This window comes from Carcharhinus amblyrhynchos, chromosome 34 (genome assembly GCF_965287045.1).
Source record: "Carcharhinus amblyrhynchos chromosome 34, sCarAmb.v2.hapA, whole genome shotgun sequence".
In the NCBI taxonomy this organism is placed as follows: Eukaryota; Metazoa; Chordata; class Chondrichthyes; order Carcharhiniformes; family Carcharhinidae; genus Carcharhinus; species Carcharhinus amblyrhynchos.
The window spans coordinates 19,907,195-19,929,960 of NC_137357.1; the positions used below are offsets into that span (position 1 = coordinate 19,907,195).

General features: G+C 45.3%; 1 protein-coding gene across 6 annotated transcripts in view; it reads right to left on the minus strand.

Moving 5' to 3' along the window:
• LOC145361182 (jumonji domain-containing protein 1C-like) overlaps positions 1-22,766 on the minus strand; it is a 76,881-nt gene that overhangs the window by 43,198 nt on the left and 10,917 nt on the right. The window contains exons 2-5 of one of the 6 annotated variants that reach the window (XM_080216811.1): positions 20,151-20,263; positions 9,196-9,324; positions 3,777-3,905; positions 1,324-1,450 (exon numbers count right to left, since the gene is read on the minus strand). In XM_080216811.1, coding sequence (XP_080072937.1) covers positions 1,324-1,450; positions 3,777-3,905; positions 9,196-9,249 — 310 coding nt within the window. In that variant the 5' untranslated portion in view covers positions 9,250-9,324; positions 20,151-20,263. Of the gene's footprint in view, positions 1-1,323; positions 1,451-3,776; positions 3,906-9,195; positions 9,325-20,150; positions 20,634-22,766 lie in introns of those variants that run through there. The other 5 variants (XM_080216810.1, XM_080216816.1, XM_080216812.1 and 2 more) reach the window with 5 other exon arrangements.

Here is a 22,766-nt window from a genome sequence, read left to right on the forward strand (position 1 = left end):
TTAAAAATTGCCATTCTTGCGTTCAAATCTCTCCACGGTCTTGGTATCTCAGTAACCTTCTCTAAACTTTCCAGATATTCTGCACATCTCAAAATTCTGATCCCTGGACATCTGGGCTTTTCAATCACACCACCATGGGAAACCATGCCTTCAGTTGCTTAGACCCCAAGCTCTGGAAAGCCCTTCCTACACTTTTCCACCCCTCTACTTCTTACACCTCTTTAAAGAGATGCCTTAAAACCTACCTTTTGACCACGCTTTCAGTCACCTTCTGTGCAAATATCTCCTTCTGTGCACTGGTGCCAAATTTAATTTGATCGCAATCTGTCATTTTATTATGGCATTACATAAATGCCACTTGTTGATAAGGTGACATGTTACTGATTGCTGGGGAACTGAAGGAAGTGGCAACATGAGCAGCATTTTCCCTGTGTTGACTTGTGTTCTGGAACTTGATCCAATACATTTGGGAATCAAAATATTTGCAAAGCTCTTGCTCTCAGGGTATTAAAGTATGATCGAAAAGTGGAACAAATATTTTGGACATGGCCTGTGGAAACAATGGGCTTGATGTCCCAGATCTGGGTTTTATTTTTGCCATTCTTCAGAACAGTCTATGCAAGCACTTTGAAATGCTAATTTCCAAATGGGTCACGCCTCCAGGTAATTCTCAGTAAAGAGAACTGAAATAAATCTTTTCTCCATTCATGTAATGGAGCAATTTTATCAAAAGCACACTCAAGATGATACACTATTATTGTAGCATTCACTGGTAGTTTCTTTATCATCTTCAGTAGACATCCACTATCAAGTTCACTTCTAACCTCTGCCCCACCAGCCACTCCCGGCTCATGCACAGCATACATCAGATGTACTGTGAAGCTGACTCAGCTTAGGTTTAATGTGTAAAAGAGCAAATTACTGTGGATGCTGCAATCTGAAAACCATAAGAGAGAAAAAATGCTGGAAAATCTCAACAGGTCTGGCAGCATCTGTAAGGAGAGAAAATAGTTGACATTTTGAGTACAGATACCCCTTTGTCAAAGCTCAGTGTCATCTGGACTTGAAAGAGGGGGGTGGAGCTCAATAGGACAGGGCTTGGGTTCGACCTCAGGAGAAAAATTTGTCAAAGGGAGAGTTATTAGTGGTGTTAAGACTAAATAAGGTGGTAATAGTGGCATAAAGGTAAGAGAGCAGCATGTGTCAATAGCAGGACTGGAATCAGTGTTTTGAGGGGGGCTGGGACAAAGAGAAAGTTATAAAAAAGTGACACCTTTACTGTCTAAAGCCCAGGAGCTGTGGACTATATTTAGATATTCATACCTTTTCTGCTGTACTTTGCTGAATCCTCACAGGTGTGGGAGCCCTTTCTATTCTGAGTGTTGTACTGGTCCCATGATTGACTTGGAAATGTGGGCTGACAGTGCATGGGCAGACTTGAGAGTTGTTTCTGAAAATACAGAACATAGAATTATGGAATGATACTGCACAGGAGACCATTCAACCCACCACATCTATGCTGGCTTCGGGCAAGCTTTCCAATTAACCACATTACCCTGCACTTTCCCCATAATTTTCCCTTGAGCTATACTTTCAATTGCCTTTGGCAAGTTGCAACTGATCCTGCCTTCACCACCTTCCAGATCATCTTAATTCCTTGTGTCAAAAATGTTCCATGTGATGTCTCCCAAGGTTCTTTTGCCAATTGCCTTGACTTCTCATTGTTGGCTTTGATGTGATTGGAAACCGTTTCTCCAATTGACTGGAACAAAACCATTCATGATTTGGCACACCTCTACGGCAGCTCCTCCTTGTCTGCTCTGCTCCAAGGCGATTACCCCAATTAGAACTATGAGTGGCTGCTTACAACAGCCACAAGGAAGCACAGAAAATGGTCCTTATTTCCACATTCCTGTCCATGCCGGGTTTCTCATATTTGACACAATTTCCAGTGAAAACCCACAATTCACAAGTCTACACAGTTTCCACAGAAACAGCTGCTCAGCTCATCATGTATTCCAGAAATGCAGATGGCAATTATGCTTCAGGATCATTTCTACATCAAGACAATGCCAAAAGGTCACGTGAGGAAAACAATGGGAGGAGGAAAAGGGATAAATTAAAGAGCAAGGAACTGTCAGGATGGAAGAGGAAACATTAAGTTTAACACTGAGCCATATAGATATATTTGAACAGTTATTGTCGACAGGGATTGTTGATAGTGCTCTCAAATGACACATACTTAGCAATGACCTGCTCACTGATGTTCCATTTGGGTTCCGTCAAAGCCACTCAGCTCTTAACCTAATTACAGTCCGATTCCAAAAGATCTGAACTCAACCGGTGAGGTGCGAGTAACTATCCTTGAGTTCAAGGCCACGTAACTCAGTGTGGTATCAAGGAGCCCGAGCAAAACTGGAGTCAATGGGAATGAGGGGAAATCTGCCTCTATTTGGAGTCATGCCTCGCAAAAAGATGTCTTTGGCTGTTTGAGGTCAATCATCTCAATCCCGAGAGAGCTCAACATCTCCCCTTGACATTCAAAGGCATCACCACCACTGAATCCTTCCACAATCAACACCCCAGGGGTTACCATTCACAAGAGATTAAAATCAGACACACTGTTGTTACAACAGCAAGTCAGAGGCTGTGAATTCTGCAGCATACAGCTCACCTCCTGACCACCCCCCTCAAAGCCTATCCATAATCTGTAAGGCACAAGTCAGGACTGTGATGGAATATCTCCACTTGCCCAGATGAGTGCAGCTCCAACAACACTCAAGAAGCTTGACACCTTGAAGGACAAGGTCAGAAGATGCCTGGGAACACTGCCAACTGCTCCCCTCAAGCTATATACCATCCAACTTGGAGCTATACCACCATTGCTTTACTGTCACTGGGTCAAAATACTGGAACTCCCTCCTGAACAGCACTGTGTGTATCTATACCTAAGGGACTGAAGTGGTTCAAGAAGGCAGCTCAACACCATCCAGGCAACTAGAATCATAGAAATTCTAGTGCAGAAGGAGGCCATTTGGTCCAATGTGTCTGCATTGACAACAATCTCACCTAGGCCTGATCCCTGCAATCCCTCTAATGTCCTAGGAAGTGTAGATTAAGGGGCAATTTAGCTTCGTCAATCAACCTAACTTGCACATCTTAAGACTGTGGGAGGAAACCAAAGTGCCCAGAGCAAACCCATGCAGACATGGGGAGAACAGAATGATTCAAGCTAGGAAATCAAACCCAGGTCGCTGGAGCTGTGAAGCAGCAGTGCCAACCACTGTGCTGCCCAACTAGGGATGAGCGATAAATGCTCCATGGGTCAAGAGAATAAAAATAATCCTAAAATCTGATCCAAAAAGGTCAGTTTATAGGAACAGACAAGTAGAGAAAGGTGAAGAGATTTAGAAATGGAATTCCCAGCCTATGGCCATGGTCAACAGTGGAGGAATGAGAAGCCGGAACGAGAAGCCAGAATCAGAACTGTGCACAGTAGTCTTGGGACAGTTGAAGGGCTGAAGGATGTTAGAGATGGGAATGGATAAGGCCATGGAGATCTTAAAACCTGCACATGCACACAATTTCTTCCAATTACAATCGTGTCTATAAAATAGACAAAAACCTCTGCTCAGCAATCTCATTTGTATTCTAAAGTCACTGATTCTCCCACACACCCAGACACTCGTCCCTATGCTTGAAGGTTCAAATCCATTGTTTGGAAAAGTTCTCTTGGAAAGGAAGATCAGATCAGAAACTGGTAACCAGATACTCACATGGCTGTTGTCTGGGCTGCCTTGATAAGGTGGTGTCCCGAAGCTGCTTCCTTCACATTGAGATGGACCCTCATCTCCACGCACAGTCACACGAATCAGAGTGGGTTCTACATTGTGAGCATCGAGAATCTGAACACAATAACACCAAGCTCTCAGTTCAATTTCCAAGTACCAAAAAGCACAGAGACAGGCCATTCAGCCCTATTGTTCATCTGTGTGTCACATACTTTCCCCTCAGTTGATGTTACTCTTTCATCACATACTGAGCTAGCCCATCTACAACTGTTTGACGGGCTGATCCCGAGTGCAGGTCAGTTCAAGTAATCTTCATTCACTCCTATTCTAGAAGGGTCAATGCCATGATGATCTGAGCACGATTGTACTTCCCTTACAATGTCTCTGCAGAGCTAATTTTCCTCAGCATTAAATCAAGAACTAATCCCAGAACCTTAGGCCTGAATGATGCAGCTCCTCATGAGAAAGTATGTGTGTAAAAACCCATCGCCCAGAGTACTGGATGAAGATTTCTGCATCGCTCATCAACATTTCCCACCGTTTACATATTGCACAGAGTTTACAAGCCCAGAACCAGGCCATTCTGCTCAACTGGTCACTCACTGCTTCCATCCAACGCACAATTATTTTCTACCTCACCTATTTATCCAGCTTCACCTTAATTCATACTAGCCAACTTACAGGCCTATTTCCAGAAACCATGAAGGAGATTTACAACATCTTTTAAATATAAAAGGTTTTGAGAAGCTGTTTTTGTTGATGTGCTTTCCAGTTTTTGGGATTATAACTTTACCTTTTCACCTCAAAACACTCTGTAGGAGGGAGTGGCATTATTTTGAACACTGTGGAAAGTAAGATTTGTCTAGGTGATTCACTGGTGATTAATTTAGACTGTTGCCCATCCCGCACCCACTTTCCCCCACTCACCCCAATTTTTGATCATATTCACCTCTGTCCCTTCTTGACCTGAGGCTTTACCTGCACCTGGTCACACAAATAGTCAGTGTGCTTCTACTTCAGTGTTGCTATTCAGCGCATGATGACTGTGTGGTCAAATACATTTTCTGCTTCTTCTCACTATCTGCGCTGCTCAACACACTGCAATGTTATTGTTACTGACCTCCTCATCATTGGCACCCAACAGCTCCTTGACATACCCCAAGCCATCATTCATTCCCTGGCCAATGCAATGGCAGAGGTAGGACTCAGTCCTGTTCCTGTCTCTTCAATCAGGAAAAGACATCCCAACCCATATGAAAAGGCAAGGGCTGATTAAATAAAACTGCTGAAGTGAGGATAATGAGGCTGATTTGAATTGCACACGTGACTGGCATTGATCCAAGTAAATGGTGCAATAGGTTTGAGAGGGGTAATGGCCTCCTTCTTTATTCATATTGATCACACTCCCATATTCATCTGCTTGGCACGATCCCATCGAGTGAGTGATCTCTGGCCATTCACATCCTGCAGCGGGACCCTCAAACAAACACATTGATTAGTCATGCACTCCTTGCCAAGAGCTTAGCGAGTAACACAGTGAGAGCCATTTCTAAAGATACAACTCATCAACTGAAGTATTTCCAACTGAAAAGACAGAGAATGTTTTGTCTCACGCCTCTGATGATCTTGAATCCCAAAGTGCTTCGCAGCCAATGAATCACATGAAATGTCATTTATGTTGCAACGTAGGGATTGCAGCAGCCAATCTTCACCCAGCAAGCACCCACAAATAGCAATGTAATAATAACCACAGATAACAACCTTTTTGTGATTTGGTGTTGGATAAATATTGGCCAGAACAGGAGAGGGAACACTGCTGCACATTGGGAGCTTGTCCAGCTATCTGTCAGAGCTATCAGGATCAGATATCTGGACCACTGGGATCTCTTCTGGGGCAGGTGGGACCAATACAAAAAGGATGGGTTGCATCTAAACTGGAGGGGCAGAAATATTCTGGCCGGAAGGTTTGCTCATGGGACATGGGAGGATTTGCTAACCACGATAGTACAACTGCCTCTCAGCACCAGAGACCCGGGTTCAATTCCTGCCTCGGGTCACTGTCTGTGTGGAGTTTACATGTTCTCCCCATGTCTGTGTGGGTTTCCTCCAGGTGCTTTGGTTTCCTCCCACACTCCAGGGATGTGCGGTTAGGTGGATTAGCCATGTTAAATTTTCTTTAGAGGGATTAGAAGAGTGAGGTTAAGGGAATAGCAGCTGGGTGGGATATGGTCTATGCAGGCTCGGTGGGTCGAAAGGTCTCTCTCTATACTGTAGGGATTCTATTATTCTATGAACTAGCTTTTTGGGGAGGGGGCAGTGTGTGTGTGTGTGTGTGTGTGTGTGTGTGGGAGGGAGGGAGGGAGGGAGGGAACTAAAGCAAAGATGAATTATCTGAAGGGGAATTACAGAGTAGGACCATTAAGACTCAGATGAAGAGCAGGAAGGGTGTTGTTGCTAATCAAGGAGGGTCTGGTGGATCAAAGTGCATTGATTTCAATGTGAGAAGTACAACAGGTAAGGCAAATGAATTTAGAGCTTAGATTAGAACTTGTAACTGTGATGTTGTTGCCATTACAGAGTTAGTTAAAGGGAAGGAGACAGGATTGGTAGCTTAACATTCCAGGATACAGATGTTTCAGGTGGGAAAGAGAGGGGTGTAAATGCAATGGGGGAGTTGCACTACTGGTTAAAAAGAATATCACACTTGTCCTGCAGGAAGACACCTCGGAGGACTCAAACAATAAAGGCAATATGGATGGAGCTCAGGAATAGGAAAGGTATAGTCACGATATTGGGGGTTTACCATCGGCCAGCTGGAAATAGAGGAACAGGTATGTAGGCAGATTTTGGCAAGGTGTAAAAAGTAACAGGGTTGTTGTGGGGGGAGATTTTAACTTCTCCTACATTGACTGGGACTCACTTAGTGCTAGGGGTGTGGATGAGGCAGAGTTTGTAAGGAGCATCCAGGAGGGCTCTTTGAAACAGTGTGCAGATAGCCCAACTAGGGAAGGGGCCGTACTGGACCTGGTATTGGGGAATGAGCCCAGCCAGGTGGTCCACGTTTCAGTAGGAGAGCAGTTCAGGCCACAATTTAGTGAATTTTAAAAGGTATTGATGGATAAAGATAAACGTAGTCTGGTGGTGGTGGTGGTGAGAGCGAGAGACCAATTACAACAATATTGGGCAGGAACTGAAAAAATGCAAATTGGGGACAGATGTTTGAGGGCATCTGGCACGTGGGAAGCTTTCAAGTGCAAGTTGATAGGAATTCTGGACTGGCCTATTCCTGTAAAGATGAAGGTTGAGTATGACAAGTATGATAAGAAGAGATATTGTGAGCCTAGTCAGAGAAAAAGGAAGCATTTGTCAAGGCTTGGGAAACATGAAGCAAGCGTGGAATACAAGGAAAGGGGAAAGAAATTTAAGCAAGGAATAAGGAGGGCTGAAGGGGGTCTCAAACAGGTCAATGGCCAGCAGGATTAAGGAAAGCCCTAAGGCTTTTTATACACAAGAGCAAGAGGTAGCCAGGGAGAGGGTTGGCCCACTCAAAGACAGGAAAAGGGAATCTATGCGTGGAGCCAGAGGCAATGGGCAAGATATTAAATGAGTACTTTGTGTCCGTATTCAACAAAGAGAAGAACTTGGTGAATGAGGAGTCTGGAGAAGGGTGTTGTTGAGATCAAAAAGGAGGAGGAATTGGGGTTCTTGAGAAACATTAAAAGGTAGACAAGTCCCCAGGGCCTGATGAGATATACCCCAGAATGCTGAGAGAGGCAAGGAAGCAAATTGCTGGGGCCTTGAGAGAAATCTTTGTATCCTCACTGGCTACAGGGAAGGTCCCAGAAGATTGCAGAATAGCCAATGTTGTTCCTTTGTCTAAGGGTAGCAAGGATAATCCAGGTAATTACAGGCCGGTGAACTTGAGATCAGTGGTAGTAAAATTATTGGACAGGATTCTTTGAGACAGGATTACCTCCCCCTTGCAAATAAGTGGATATATTAGTGAGCAGCAACATGGTTTTGTGAAGGGGAGATCACGTTTCACTAACTTGATCAAGTTTTTTGAGGAAGTGACAAAAATGATTGTTTAGGGGACGCAGTGGCTGTCATCTACATGGGCTTCAGTCTTTGACAAGGTCCCTCATAGCATACTAGCGCAGAAGGTGAAGTCGCATGGGATCAGAGGTGAGCTGGCAAGATGAATCCAGAACTGGCTCAGGAGACAGAGGGTAGCGTTTCTGCATGGACGGCTGTGACAAGTGGTGTTCTTCAGGGGTCAGTGCTGGCATCTTTGCTGTTTGAAATACATACCAATGGTTGACAGGAAAATGTAACTGGTTTGATTACATGACACAAAGGTTGGTGGAATTGCAAATAGCGAGGACTAGAGGATAGAGCAGAATACAGATCGGTTGGAGACTTGAGCGGAGAGATGGTAGATGGAGTTTAATCTGGACAAATGAGAAATAATGCATTTTGAAAGGTCTAATACAAGTAGGAAATATACAGTAAATGGCAAATCCCTTCAGAGTATTGATGAACAGAGGGATCTGGGTGTACAGGTCAAAGAGTGGCAGCACTAATGGAGAAGGTAGTCAAAGCAGCATTTGGCATGCTTGCCTTCATCAACTGGGGCATTGAGTTTCAAAATTGGCAAATCATATTGCAGCTTTATAAAACCTTAATTAGGCTGCACTTGGAGTATTCTGGTCGCCACACTACCAGAATGCTATGGAGGCTTTAGAGAATGTAGAGAAAAGATTTACCAGGATGTTGCTTGGTATGGAGGCATTAGCTATGTGGAGAGGTTGGAGAAACTTGGTTTGTTCTCACTGGAACGATGGAGGTTGAGGGCAACCTGGTAGAATTTTACAAGATTGAGGGGCATGGACAGAGTGGATAGTCAAAAGCTTTTTCTCACAGTGGAAGAGTCAATTACTAGCAGGCACACGTTTAAGATGCAAGGGGCAAGATTTAAAGGAAATGCAGGAGGCAGGTTTTTAAAAAAAATACAGTGGGTGACGGGTGCCTGGAACTCTTTGCCAGGGAGGTAGTGGGAGCAGGTACAATAGTGACTTAAGGGGCATCTTGGCAAATATGTGAGTAGGGTGGTAATCGAGGGATATGGTTCCTGGAAGGGCAGAGGATTTTAATTCAGGAGGGCAGCATGGTCAGTGCAGGCTTGGCAGGCCAAAAGGCCTGTTCCTGTGCTTTAATTTTTTTTGTTCTTTGACTTCAATCAAAAGATAGCATCTCTGGCAATGCAGCACTTCCTCAGTGCTTCACTGCAGTTCAGTCTGGGTTTTGAGCTGAAGTTTCTGGAACATGACTCACGCCCACCACCTTGTGACTCAGAGGTAACAGTTCCACCCACTGAGTTATGTCAAGTGGAATACTCCCTCACCTTATCATTCGTCACGATCATCACGCTGCTGAAACTGGGTACAAGGACATGCATTCAATGATGGCCACTAGATGGTGCTGCCTTCCTGACTCACTCTGAGGTCCCTTCAACGACTGCAATGTTGCAGGCCTGTGGGAAGACCACACACAAAGGTGAATGCAACCTCGGGGGAACAAAGGTCAAAGCAGTACAGCACAGGAACAGGCCCTTTGGCCCACCAAGCCTGTGCCCATCACGTTGTCTTGTCCAGATTGGATCCCTCTATTCCCTGCCTGTTCACGTGTCTGTCTAAAATCAATCTTAAATGTCGCAAACATATCTGCCTCAGGCATTTCACTTGGCCGTGCATTCCAGACCCCACCACCCTTTGTGTAAAAAGCTCCCCTCACACATCTCCACTGAATCTTTCCCCACTAATGATTGTCATTTCTACCCTGGGAAAAAGCTTCCAACTGTTCACCCTATCTATACCCTTCAAAATTTTATAAAATTCGATCAGGTTACTCCTCAGCCTCCATCTTTCCATGGAGAACAATCCCAGTTTACTCAGTCTCTCCTCATAGTTAATATCCTCCATACCAGACAACATCCCGATAATCCTTTTCCGTACTCCCTCCAAAGCTTCCACGTTCTTCCATTCATGTGGTGACCAGAATCGGACACTATTCCGAACGTGGCCTAACATTTCATACAACTAACAGAATTTGCCAACTCTTATATTCGATGCCGTGGCCAATGAAGGCAAGCATGCTATGGTGAAGAAGGCTATCTTTTCCACCTGTGTCGCCACTTTTGAGGATCTGTGGACCTGTACTTCTAGACATCTGTATCTATGCTCCTGATAGTTCTGCCATTTATTTTGTCACTCCCAGGATCTATCAAAATGCATCACCTCACATTTGTCCAGATTAAATTCCATCTGCCATTTCTCTGCCCAATTTTCCAGCCTATCTTTATCCTGCCGTATTCTCTGACAAACTTCATCACTACCCGCAACTCCAGTGATCTTAGTATCATTCACAAACTTGCTCATCAGAACAGCTACATTTTCCAGCTACACCCCTGTCTTTGGGAAAAGATGTTAACTGTCTAACTGATCAATGCCCCTCATTATTTTATAGACCTCTAAAAGATCACCCCTCAGCCTCCTATGCTTAAGGGAGCAAAGTCCCAGTCTATCCAGCCTCTCCTTATAACTCAAACCATCAAGTCCTGACAGCATCTTTTCTGCACTCTTTCTAGTTTATTAATAACCTTTCTATAATAGGGTGACCAGAACTATGCACAGTATTCCCAGTGTGGCCTTACCAATAACTTCCCTGCTCAAGAAATTTTTTCATGGAATCTTGGTTTCAAGTCTACCCAAAAAGACGGCACCTCTGACAGTACATCGCTCCATCAGTGCCGCATTGAAATTGTCATTTGACCAGGACTTGAACCCATAACTTTGTGATTCACTTACCAACTGAGCCATGGCTGACACAGGAGATGGGAGCCCAGGGTTTAAACAAACACGAGTAATCATGCATTTGGTTGAATGACTGACTTACTCTTCATCTTGCTGTGGTGCTTTACTGGACAGCAGTTCAGTTCAGACACATTTCTGTCTCAAGCAAGGAAAATTCCCCAGGAGAAAAGCAAACGTTGAGAAAAGAGCTGATGTTGAGTCCAAACGACCCTTTGTCAACTTTGACAGAGTTGCCTAGACTTGAAACATCAGCTCTTTTCTCTCCTTACAGATGCTACCAGGCCTGTTGAGATTTTCCAGCATTTTCTCTTTTGGCTTCAGATTCCAGCATCCGCAGTAATTTGCTTTTATTGAAAAATGGTGGTGCTCACCAGATGACTACATTTTTAATTTTACAAGGTACCCTTTTCTAACATACTGTTGACAGCTGTGACCAACACATCTTTGCAACCAAAATTTGTCCAAAGTGCTTAGGGGATGCTTTTGGGAGCGAATCAACATGCCCGGAAATCCATGGCAGTCTTGTAATGGAATGTGCAATCTCCCACCCTATCATTGTGATGTAGACCACTACCTTTCAATATCACTCTTGCCAGGAAAGAGAAGGCACTGAGGAAATGCCATTGGCTTAAAATTCACTCATTACCAAAAACCTCTGCTCAAAATATAACCAGCCACCACAGCTGTCTCCTCCTCTTCGCTCGGGCAAACTGAAGAAAAGAACACATGAAAATCCCACTGCCTGATTCTGTTGGGGACAAAGAGAGGGATGATGAGTGCACAACAGTGAGAAAGGGCTGATTGGCATGTGTGCGTGAGGGGGAGAAGGGAAGAGAATGTGTGTCTGTGTGTCAGAAACAAAAAATGGAGACAAATATTTCCAAGCGATTCTAGGCCAGTGCCCATGTGGTCAGCTTGCTATTTCCAACTGCGTCTGTGGAGCAAAACGTCAGGGCCAAAGCTGGTGAGTGAATCTCAGACCTGGCATTGGCCCAGTATTGACTGCTGTGCTCAAATGTGCTGAACTCCTGATAGGAGTACCCTCACTGGCCAGCAAAACATGTTTCCACTGATGTGATCAAGTAGCAACACATTTTTCTTGCAGTATACACCATGCACATCAGAGAAACCGGACCAACTGCAAACAAAGAGAGAGAGAGAGAGAGAGAGAGAAGCAATACAACACACACAGATCAGAACTCGACTTGTAACCCTGAACATTCGGTCAACCTTCTCATTAAAAGGGCATCTGACGATTGATAAATGGCTTCTTGTTTAATAGAAAACAACTTTTACCTGAGCATTGTACGCACAATGAAACAAAGACAGCCCTCCCAGACAGTCCACTTTCTGTAGCCTGCAGTACGTGGCTGGAAAGCCTGGGAGTCCAGGGGGCATGGGAGGACAGCAGTTCCCAGCCTACAGCCAACTTTCTGAAAGCTCGAGGCCCAAAGCCCAACTGTCTTGGCAGCCCTTCAAATTCTCGCACAATCAAGGCCCAGTTCCATCTCATTGAGTCACAGCCTTCTAATGGGCAGACAGTTGTGGTGCCTATCAGTCGAGACTTACACTCATCCCCCAACTCAACTGCAAAAATTAGCTGTTCCTTCATAATATTCCTAAATGTGTTACACAGGGGTAACTTGGACAGAAGTCTCCCTCTGTGGGAATTTTATGTCACACAATTGTTTGTAGTCACCCCTCCCCACAACACTTCAAGCATGGCACGTCAGCTGGTGAAGGCATTGCCCCTCCACAAGTTGTGCTTTTGGAAGGTTGCAACTCCAGCTGATGCTCACTTTGATGCTCTAAGTGAGGGAGATAATCAGATCTCAGATGAGCCCTGTGGGAAGGGGGCATTTCAAGTAATCAGGGCTCTTGTTCCAGGTGATCCCTGTTCCACAAGGCCAGAAGTCTGCTGGCACCAGTGAACTTGAATGTCTGTAAAAGCCAGAAACTTTCAGTGTAGGAGGTCAATGCACTGTCTTTGCTCCTCTCCCTCCTCCACCCCTCAAATTCCTTAATGAGTAGGTTGAAATAGAAATTCCACAAATATATTTAACCAAGGAATATCTTGGACAATATCCACTTTGGTCTTCTGTTTCATGGTTGGGGAGTAACAAATTGAAACCTGTTTCTGGTTTCACCCCTTGTGTTGCTGCTTTCATTCAGACCCTGGTCTCTGGGAAACCCGCTATTAAGAACATAAGAAATTGGAAAGGGAGTAGGCAATTCAGCCCTTCAACAAGATCATGGCTGATCTTCAACACCTGCAATATCCCCATTTCTCTAGATACTTTTGACATGTAGAAACCTATTGCTCTCAGATTTGAACATAATCAAAACTCAGCCTCCAAAGCCTCCCTGGGCAGAGGATTCCAAAGATTCAGCACCCTCTGAGTGAGGACATTCCTCCTTATCCCAGGCTTAATGATCTGCCAGTGATTCTGAGACCATGTCCCCGGTTCTGGACACCACAACATCTTTCCTGCGTCCCCTCTGTTGAAGCCTGTAAGAATTTTCTGTCTGAATGAGATCACTTCTCATTCTTCTAAACTCCAGAGAATAGAAGTCCAGTCTAATTATTCCAGTGGAGAACGCCTTTGTCCCAGGAATTAATTTTGTGAACTTTCATTGCACTTCCTCCACAGCAAGTACATCTTTCCTTTGGTAAGCAGACCAAAACTACATACAATACTCCAACTGCTGTCTTACCAAGGCTCAAAATAATTACAGTAAAACTTCTTAACAAGCAAACATTACATTGAAAATTCTTGTAACGAAGGCCAAAGTAAATTTCTTGCTGTACCAGCATGTTGGCTTTCAGTGGTTCATGGACAAGACATCCAAGTCCCCTTGAAGTTCAACACTTCTCAGCCTCTCACATAAGGAGGATGTCCAAATCCATGTGCTGGGTGAAAATGACTACTAAAGGACTGAGGTGATGAACTTTAGGGTGAATTGAAGAACCTCAGTCACAGGAGTATTTTCTCTGGCGATAAAGAATGGCAGGTTTTTTTTTACAATTCATTTACAGAATGTGGGCGACACTGGTTGGGTCAGCATATCCTTTAGTACATTTGGCAAAGGACAGAGCTGCAGCCTCAAGTTTGTTCACAACCATCATGCTGGGAATAAATGAAACCTCAATTGTACATTACACCTTCACAACCTATCACAACTTACTATGGAAAAGGAAATGCAGGAAAGCAGGTTGGAACTTGTATTTGAGGATGAGATAATTCATGGGAATGACACAAACTGGAGTGGCACACAGCCACAATATATGAAGATACCTCAGAATCCCAGAGTTTCCCTAAGAATGTGTGTTGCTTCAAGCTTCCAGCAGAGCTTACAGGGTCCATCTAAAGTGCCTAATAATTAACTGAGGGGTCACAGCAGGAAGTTATGTGCTTTGAAAACCAAAAGGGAGCTAACATTTACTTCAGCAAGGTAAACCATTCATACATGTCCTCACTATAATGGCTGGAAGCAGGGAAAAAAAAAAGTAGTTTGACTGACTGATCACTGATTATCATACATATTTGGCAGCACACAGAAGTCAAGCCTTAAGTAGTAGAGGGGGACTGCTGGGTGTTACTCATCATAGATAATGGGAGCTGAGTCCATGTCTGGATAATGTTATTACGCGAGTGCAGATGGGGGAGTGGGAGGGTAAAGACACTATGCCGAATGAGGCAGGAGGAATTAAATAGATGACAGTATGATGCGTGTGAAACAAAGTTCTTCTAGCTATGACCTTGAGATTGTATGATAAGGTATAGTCAGCAGGAGAACGTCTGCTACAGAGTGCACATAAAGACGTACAGAACTCCAGTAACACCTATATTCCATAACATTACAAATGGAATCTCCAAAGCCACACAGAACACCAATCTAAAAAGGTTATTAAAGGCAAAGCGAGGGTTCAACTTACAGTTCGAGTCGACCCTAAGATTTGGCAGACTTCAGAAACATGCACTGATGCTGGTTTGAAAGAAAGAACTGCATGTCCGTAGTGCTTTTCACAAGCACTGGCCATCTCCAAGCACTTTCCAGTCAATGTCCCTTTTGCGCTCAGGGAAACACAGCAATGTAAGAGCAACCAGATAATCTGTTTCTGTGGTGTTGATCAAGAGAGTGATAATGACCAGGATATCAGGGAACACACACACACACGAGATGTAGATCTATTCCCCGGCACAAACCTTTTCTAAAATGTCAAGACTATCCTGGTGGTCAAAAACCACCCATCACTCATTTTATCCAGAGTTCTTCTCAAACCTCTTCATGCCTACACATTGGAGGAGCCTGGCTAAGAGGAGAACGTGGTCCCCTTAAAGACAGCCATCACCTTGAAATAAATAGGTGGTGAGCTGAGCTGAGCCAAGACTTGGGCGAATAGCCAGTTAAGGGAAAGGGAGAAGGAAATGTCTCCAGTCAAGAGATAATTTGGAAAAAGCAAATCGAGGAGGTGAGGCCTAGGCTCAATTTGATGACAAAGGACATCCAGAATGACAGGGGACTGGGCTATCAAAGATCATTGGGGAAAGCATGGTAAACAGCAGGGGGAACTGCATGAATGAGACTGTGGCCAGAATTTTACCACCACACCCACTCTGGAATTGAGGCAGGTGTGGTTCGCAGAATGGCATTCTCCAATGCCCTTGGGCAGAAGAGGCAGGAACATTCCAGCACATATCTCAGAGATAAGGAAACCAATTCTACACTTGCTGTTGGAGGTGGAAGGGAAGGTGGCTGGCTACAAATAGAAGAACGATTGTCTTTTAATCGGAGGAGCACAAGGTGGTCTTGGCTAGAGGAAAGAAGGCGTGGTTCAGTTTATTGTGGATAGATTGAAGTGGAAATGACTATCAGGCTGGCTCCATGCTAACTTGCTGTTGTTGGCAGCCTATTGATCTCCAATCTCTTGGCCACAGATGGTAGAAACTTGGGCTTACTATGCCACATCTCAAACAAAAACCATATGTGGCAGGACTAAGACTGAAAAGAGCAGCAGGGAGGAACAAACCTGAAAATTGAGAGGCCATGCTTGGACACTGGAGGTAGATGGAAGAGGAAGGTATTGAGGAAAAGATTGAAGAGCGTGGGGATGGGAGTGGACAAGGCGAAGAGGGGAGAGATTTAAGAGTCGGGGAGGAATGATGGGAATCCAAGGGAGGAGAGGATTAATGAAAGGAGTTGAGAAGGGGCTGAGAGGAGACAATGAGAGCTCATTGGAGGGGAGGGGTTCCACAGCTTATGGCTGCCAGGAAGAAACAAAGTCTAAGAGGCCATGATGTCCTGAACTGGACTAGCATCATTTGACTATAGGGAGGAAATAAGGTGTGGTATTTGGAGCGTGAGAGCAGAGAAGAAAGTCCAATGGAGCCCTGACCATTGTTGAGTGTGAGAGGGAAATTAAGGTAGTCAAGGGCAAGTAGCTAGTTCAAAAATGGATCAAGTAATCTGCTGTTCCTTTTACTGTGTTTCCAGGAATGAGACACAGGCCCAGGAGACCTTCCTGACTTGTTTCAAGGCTGAAACACATTCTGTCAGTGTTGAAGTCATAGCAAGATTTGCGAACTGTTGGCACGATTTTTACCCCAATTCTTATATGGAGCCTTGAGCACACTCCTGCCTCGGTTTTTGTCCGACACCATTTGACGTTGGGTATACTATTCTTATGCAGTAGACCGTAGTTCTTGGTTCGAATTGGCCTGGATAACAACACTCTTGCATTTCTTAGTGATACACAAAGCATTGTTAAGGGAAAACATTCCAGTACATAAACACACTGCATGTAACTTGCACAGTGACCAACAATATATCATGGAACAGCCAACAGGCATTAGTAAGGTTCTATACACATTAAATACATTGATGGAAAATTCCAGCCATTCACACCAGCGGGATTCTCCGGTCCCGCTTAGTGACCAGAGATTCAGCTGCCAATCTAAATTCTCCATCCTCCCTTGCTGGCAGGGGCAAGAACTGCTGGAAAGTTCCGACCACTATGAGACATTCTACTATCAAATTGAATAACTGCTAGACTCTCACAATCACAAATGATACGGCATAGAAGCCTAGAATCCCTACAGTGCAGAAGGAGGCCAAAGAAGATTACAGCACAGAACAGGCCCTTTGGCCTGCCAAACCTGCACCAAGCATGCCACCCGACTGAAGTAAAACCATATCCCTTTATTGCCATTCTATTCATGTATTTGCCCAGACACGCCTTAAAACTCACTGTCGTATCTGCTTCCACTACCTCCCCCAGCTGCGAGTTCCAGGCATCCACCACCCTCAAAAAAAAACACCTTTAAACCATGCCCTTTGCACCTATACCGATGCCTCTCGTAATTGACTCTTCCACCCTGGGAAAAAGCTTCTGACGATCCACTCTGTCCATGTCCCTCTCAATCTTGTGTACTTCTATGAGATTGTCCCCTCAACCTCCGTCATTCCAGTGAGAGCAAACCAAGTTTCTCCAACCTCTTCTCATAGCAAAATGTCTTTTATTTACCAGGATATTGCCCAGTAAATCTTTTCTGTGCCCGCTCCACTGCCTTCTGAATCAAAATTGAACATTATATCCCAAGTGCAGCCCAAATAAGATTCTATACAGCTGCAACATGCCTTGCCACGTGACCCATCGAGTCTGCACCAGCCACAATCCCATCCAGCCCCTATCCCCATAACTTTACTTATTCACCCCACTAACCTCCTGACACTAAGGGACAATTTGGAATGGCCGATCAATCTAACCTGCACATCTTCGGATGAGGAGCCCATTCAATCCTTCGTGTGCGAGCCAGATCTTTAAGAGACAAACAGTCCCACTGTTCTTCCCACTATACCTTGCCACCTTCTTCTCCTGCCCAAGTACCATTGGATGTCCTATTGCATTGCTCGTGAGCTGCCTGCAACAGGAGTGGAACTATGCAGCCCCTTTTTACACATTGTTTGGCAAGTTCCTCTGGCAAAATGAATCTCAAGAGACAGGCCCAAGGAATTCTAGTTCTTTCGAAACGATTGCTAACAACTGGGGCCAACTGTAACCACTTAAGGCTCCAGATCCAGACTGTTTATTTTTTTTTTAAAAACGATTGGTGCACTTTAAGCATGGTGTCTGGAACATGATACTTGCATGTCAATGGCTGGAGTGTGACTGATCTTTGCTAGCTGTATAACTTTTATATCAAAAAGGAAGACATATCATACTGATGACTAATAGGTAATTAAAACACCACGTTATTGGGCTGTGGCAGTTGGATTCACATAACGCAAAACATACGTGTTAATGAGTAATATTCTGAAATATATTCTAAGTGTTTATATAATCACTATTAGTGATATATAAGTGCACTACTCAATAATATACACAGCATTAACCAACTGTGAATTTGATAAGCCACCAGTATTTGTAATGGGACAGAGGCTATTTGTATATCATGCAGTATTAATTTGTTCATTCAGTGAATGTCATTCTCCAGCCTCCCACTGCGTGTTTCTGGGACAGCTCAGTGGTTAGCACTGCTACCTCAGTGCCAGGGACCTGGTTCGATTACCAACTGGGGTCACGATCTGTGAAAACTTTGCACATTTTCCCCGTGTCTGTGTGGGTTTCCTCCCACAGTCGCAAACATCTGTTGGTTAGCTGCATTGGCCGTGCTAAATTCTCCCTCTCTCCTTCAGGCCCGAGTGTGACAACTCGGGGAATTTCATGTAACTTCATTGCAGTGTTAATGTAAGCCTACTTGTGACTCGTAAATAAGCTTTTCTTGGTGGCAAACTGTTTGCAGGTGGCGGGATTATCTGATCCTGCTGCTGATAATGGGATTTCCCATTGAAACTAGCCCATGCCACACCAGGCTGCGCTGGTGCCGGAACCAGAGAATCCCGGGGGGTGAAGAGTCGGGAACTACCTCCCTCCGCAGGTGTTTGCCACATAATGGCCGGGATTTTCCAGCCATACACGCCCTGTCATTGCTGCAAGCGAGATGCAGAACTTGGCATTCAGCCAAAGCTCTCTTCACAGCCGGGGCGGGGGAAACCAGAGAATCTCGCTGGCGTGAATGGCTGGAAAATTCCGAACATTGTGTTCTAATCCTGTTCTGTATATCCTGCTGTCAGTTAGCAGCTTACTCCAGTGCTGTGTGCCTTTGACAGCACTCTCAAAGAGTTAACCAGCACTAGCAGCTGAAATTGACTAAGTCTTGGCTCTGCCCAGCACTGCCTCAGGATATTCCAACACTTTTCCCATTGTTTGCAGATACCAAACTATTTCCACAACAGAGACACAGAGGGGAGTGTTTGCTGCTTTGGAGTATTGCGCCACCATAACCACCCTTTCAGACACAGCCATTCCCACTGACGCACACAAACAGATGCACACAGAGACAGAGACACCACACATACACACACCACCACCACCATCTTCCCACAGACCTCCACTTCCCATAGACACTCCCCGAACACCACCTCACAAATATTCCCTCTCCAACACACAGTTGCCACCACCCACATACCCGCCTCCCCCACCCCCCAGAAACCAATAGAACTCAAGCTAAACTCGCACCGTGGGATCAAGACTGGTGAGATTTTAATAAAACGCTGCGGTGAATCCGTCTCACGACCTAGTGTGAGGAACGAGCTGGATTAAGTGTTCCCTCCCTCAGTATTTCACTTAGTGCTGCCTGTTTGAAAAAAAAACCCAATCCACTTCAGCAACAAACTCAAGACAATTCCGGGGATGGTGGATTTAAAATTTTGCCGAGATGTGATCCAAGATTCCTATTCCTGCTTCCACAGCATAGTCTGAAAGGGTTATACTTTGATGCTCATGTCCCACACCAAGCCCACTGTACTCACCCTGGCCAAAGCCACCATCTACCAATGACAGGTAATTTCAATCCACAATGGGCTGTATTGTACCAGGAGCACACTTTGTGGGATTGACAAGGAGACTTTTCTTGCTTGGCTAAACGACCTTGGGAGGGTTTGGACAGAGAAGGACTCAACCAGTTCTGGAGACTACTTTCGCACTGAGACTTTTAAAATTAAGGGAGGCAGCACTCACGCCCAGCCCTGCCGTGTGTTTAGCCCTGTCAAAACAAACAACAACTGCAAAGACATCCAGATAACAAAGAGACCCGAGATAGTGTGTCTCGTCTGGCTGACTTCGGGGATGAAAGGGCATTTCAGTGAGTGGGGAAGAGAACGGGGGTCTTCGGTCAAAGGTTACAAGGTTATGGGTTCAAGCTGTACACTAGACGTGAGTACACAATGTAAGCATCGCAGGACTGAAGAGAACACAACACCCTTTGATGAGCCCGAGGCTCTGCCTGCCGTGGGGTTATTTTAAAAACATTTGACTGAAGATGAGACAGTTTGTGTGGTCAAAAGAAGGAGTTAACAGGCGCATCCTCACCATAAAACAAGTTTTAAAATGAATTAAGTCTAATCAAAGCACTTAAACGCTCACCTTCAAGCTGTGGAAGATCTTTTTCCTCGGGCAACGATTTATTAACAAATCTGGTGACTCTCCAGAGTATCGACTCCTCAGTGTCTTGTTCCGAGTGTTCTGGAGAAACCCTGCTGTTAAAGGCAGTTAAATCTCAGCTTCTTTTCACAATGTGGAGCTGTGATTTGCAGCCACCGCTCACATCACTTGGGAGACAGAAAAGGCAAGCTTAATTGCTTGTGGCACGGCCCTCATTAAGAGCTTGATGCAAGCACAAGGCGTGGTGGCGTAGGATCTCCTCTGAACGTCCTTTTTCCTCTCTCCCCGAGGGAAGAGGCATGTGCTGCCGGCTTCACATGCACAATCGAGCTCAGTGAGTGACTCACAAGAAAAGTAATGACATCAGCCATGAGGAGGGCAGGCTGCCATCTGCTGCTGCCAGGAGTTACTGAGCTAGGGAGAGCCAGTCCCTTGCAAGCATAGTTCTGCTGTCACAACAAGGAGGAGAAGAACAGCAACACAGGGCCACTCTGCTCTGACAGTTAACTATGCAGAGAATGTGCAGATAAATGGGTGAGGCCACAAACATACCAGCAGCTGGGTAACAGATGCCTGATAGACGTTGAGGGGGGTGGGGAGGGGGGCTGAGGGGGGTGGGGAGGGGGGCTGAGGGGGGTGGTGCTTTGACGGTCATTTAATTCAGTTTGGAGGTATACTGCCTTTTGTCCATAACATGCCAGTCACACATGGGCTTCAGTTTTGTTCCCTCCTTGTCCCCATGAAAACATAATCACCCCTCTTCCCCAAAGACCCTTATCGCTGCTGGGGTTGGGATCGTCCTCTAATTTGAAGAATTATTTGGTCTCAGTCGGCATCACAGTCTTGTGCAATCCTCTCCATTTGCATCCACTTTGCACCAGCCAGATGCCAATGGATAACCTTCAGGGGAGAGGCAGCTGGCTGCTGCTTCCCATCTCTCAGGCAAGGCTGTGGAGGCTGGGTCACATACACTGCCAGCCCGGGATAAGCGAAGTCTTTATAGTCTGGTTAACAAGTTAGGAATGGTATTTCAGTCCTGGCATGTCTGCCTGATGCAGTGTCATGTCAGGTGGCACCTTCAGATTGCCAATGTTTAACCCAAGCAACTCAATTATATCCAGCTGTGGGGTGATATCTGATGAAAACCATCTCACCCACTGTTGGCAGAAATCATACTTCCATTTTTCTCTTCTAATCCAATCCCTGTTTGCCCCAACCTTCAAGACTGGCACTGGTAACCTGAGCACCACCATCCGCTCCCGCCCCCCCCCCCCCCCCCCCCCACCCCCCGCCAGCAACATTTTGAGATCTCATTGAGACGTATAAGATGATGAATGGGATGGATAGGATAGAGGTGGAGAGACTCTTCCCGCTCAGAAAGGACAGTAGGACTAGTAGGCACAGCCTCAAGATAAAGGGGGGGCGGTTTAGAACGGAGTTGAGGAAGAACTTCTTCACTCAAAGGGTGGTGAATCTCTGGAATTCTCTGCCCGTTGAAGTGGTGGAGGCTGCCTCGCTAAATATTTTCAAGAAGCGGGTTGATGGGTTTTTGATAAGAGAGGGGATTAAGGGTTATGGGGAGAGGGCGGGAAAGTGGAACTGAGCCACGACAGATCAGCCATGATCTTATTGAATGGCGGGGCAGGCTCGAAGGGCTAGATGGCCTACTCCTGCTCCTAATTCTTATGTTCTTATGTTCTTGACAGTGGGAGAGAGGGAGGAATTTGATTTGATTTATTATTGTCACGTGTATCAGCATACAGTGAAAAGTATAGTTTATTGCGTACTATGCAGATAAAGCATACCATTCACAGAGAAGGAAACGAATGTAGAATGCAGTGTTACAGTCATAGCTAGGGTGTAGAGAAAGATCAACCTAGTGCGAGGTAGGTCCATTCAAAAGTCTGCCAGCAGCAGGGAAGTCGCTGTTCTTGAGTCGGTTGGTATGTGACCTCAGACTTTTGTATCTTTTTCTCAACAGAAGAAAGTGAAGTAAATCTGTCCGAGATGCATGAGATCATTAATTATGCTGGCTGCTTTGCCGAGGCAGCAGGAAGTGTAGACAGAGTCAATGGATGAGAGAGCAGTGATTGGGGTAGGCTTGGTGTGTGTGGTGTATGGTCTGCTGAGGGGGGGTGTGGGGGTAAGGTCAGGGCTGGCCTGCGGCCTGGGAATTGTTGTGAGGGCCACGATAGGGCTGTGGGGGGGCTGGACGGGTAGCACAGCAGTGGTCCAGGACTGGCCAGCGATTGGGCGTGAATAGGCTCCAAGCCCTGGATTTTTAATGAAATTCATAATTGGGGCCTCTGCAGTGCACAAAGTAGGGAGTTTTGAGGAGCTGAACTGCGAAAACAATCATGATTGATCTCAAACAGTTTTCCCACCTTTGGGAGAATTGCCTCCAACACATTTCTGAAGCCAAGCCACTGACACGAAATGGTAACCTGACTTCTCTGCCCACAAATGCTAAGATTTTTTAAAACTTTTTTTAAAATTTCCAAAGACTTGTTATTTCACCGATTCTCAGCATTTGACATGGCTTTGGGGGAAGGGTGTAGATATGTGCAAAGCATTTTTCAAGGAAAACCTAATTTAATG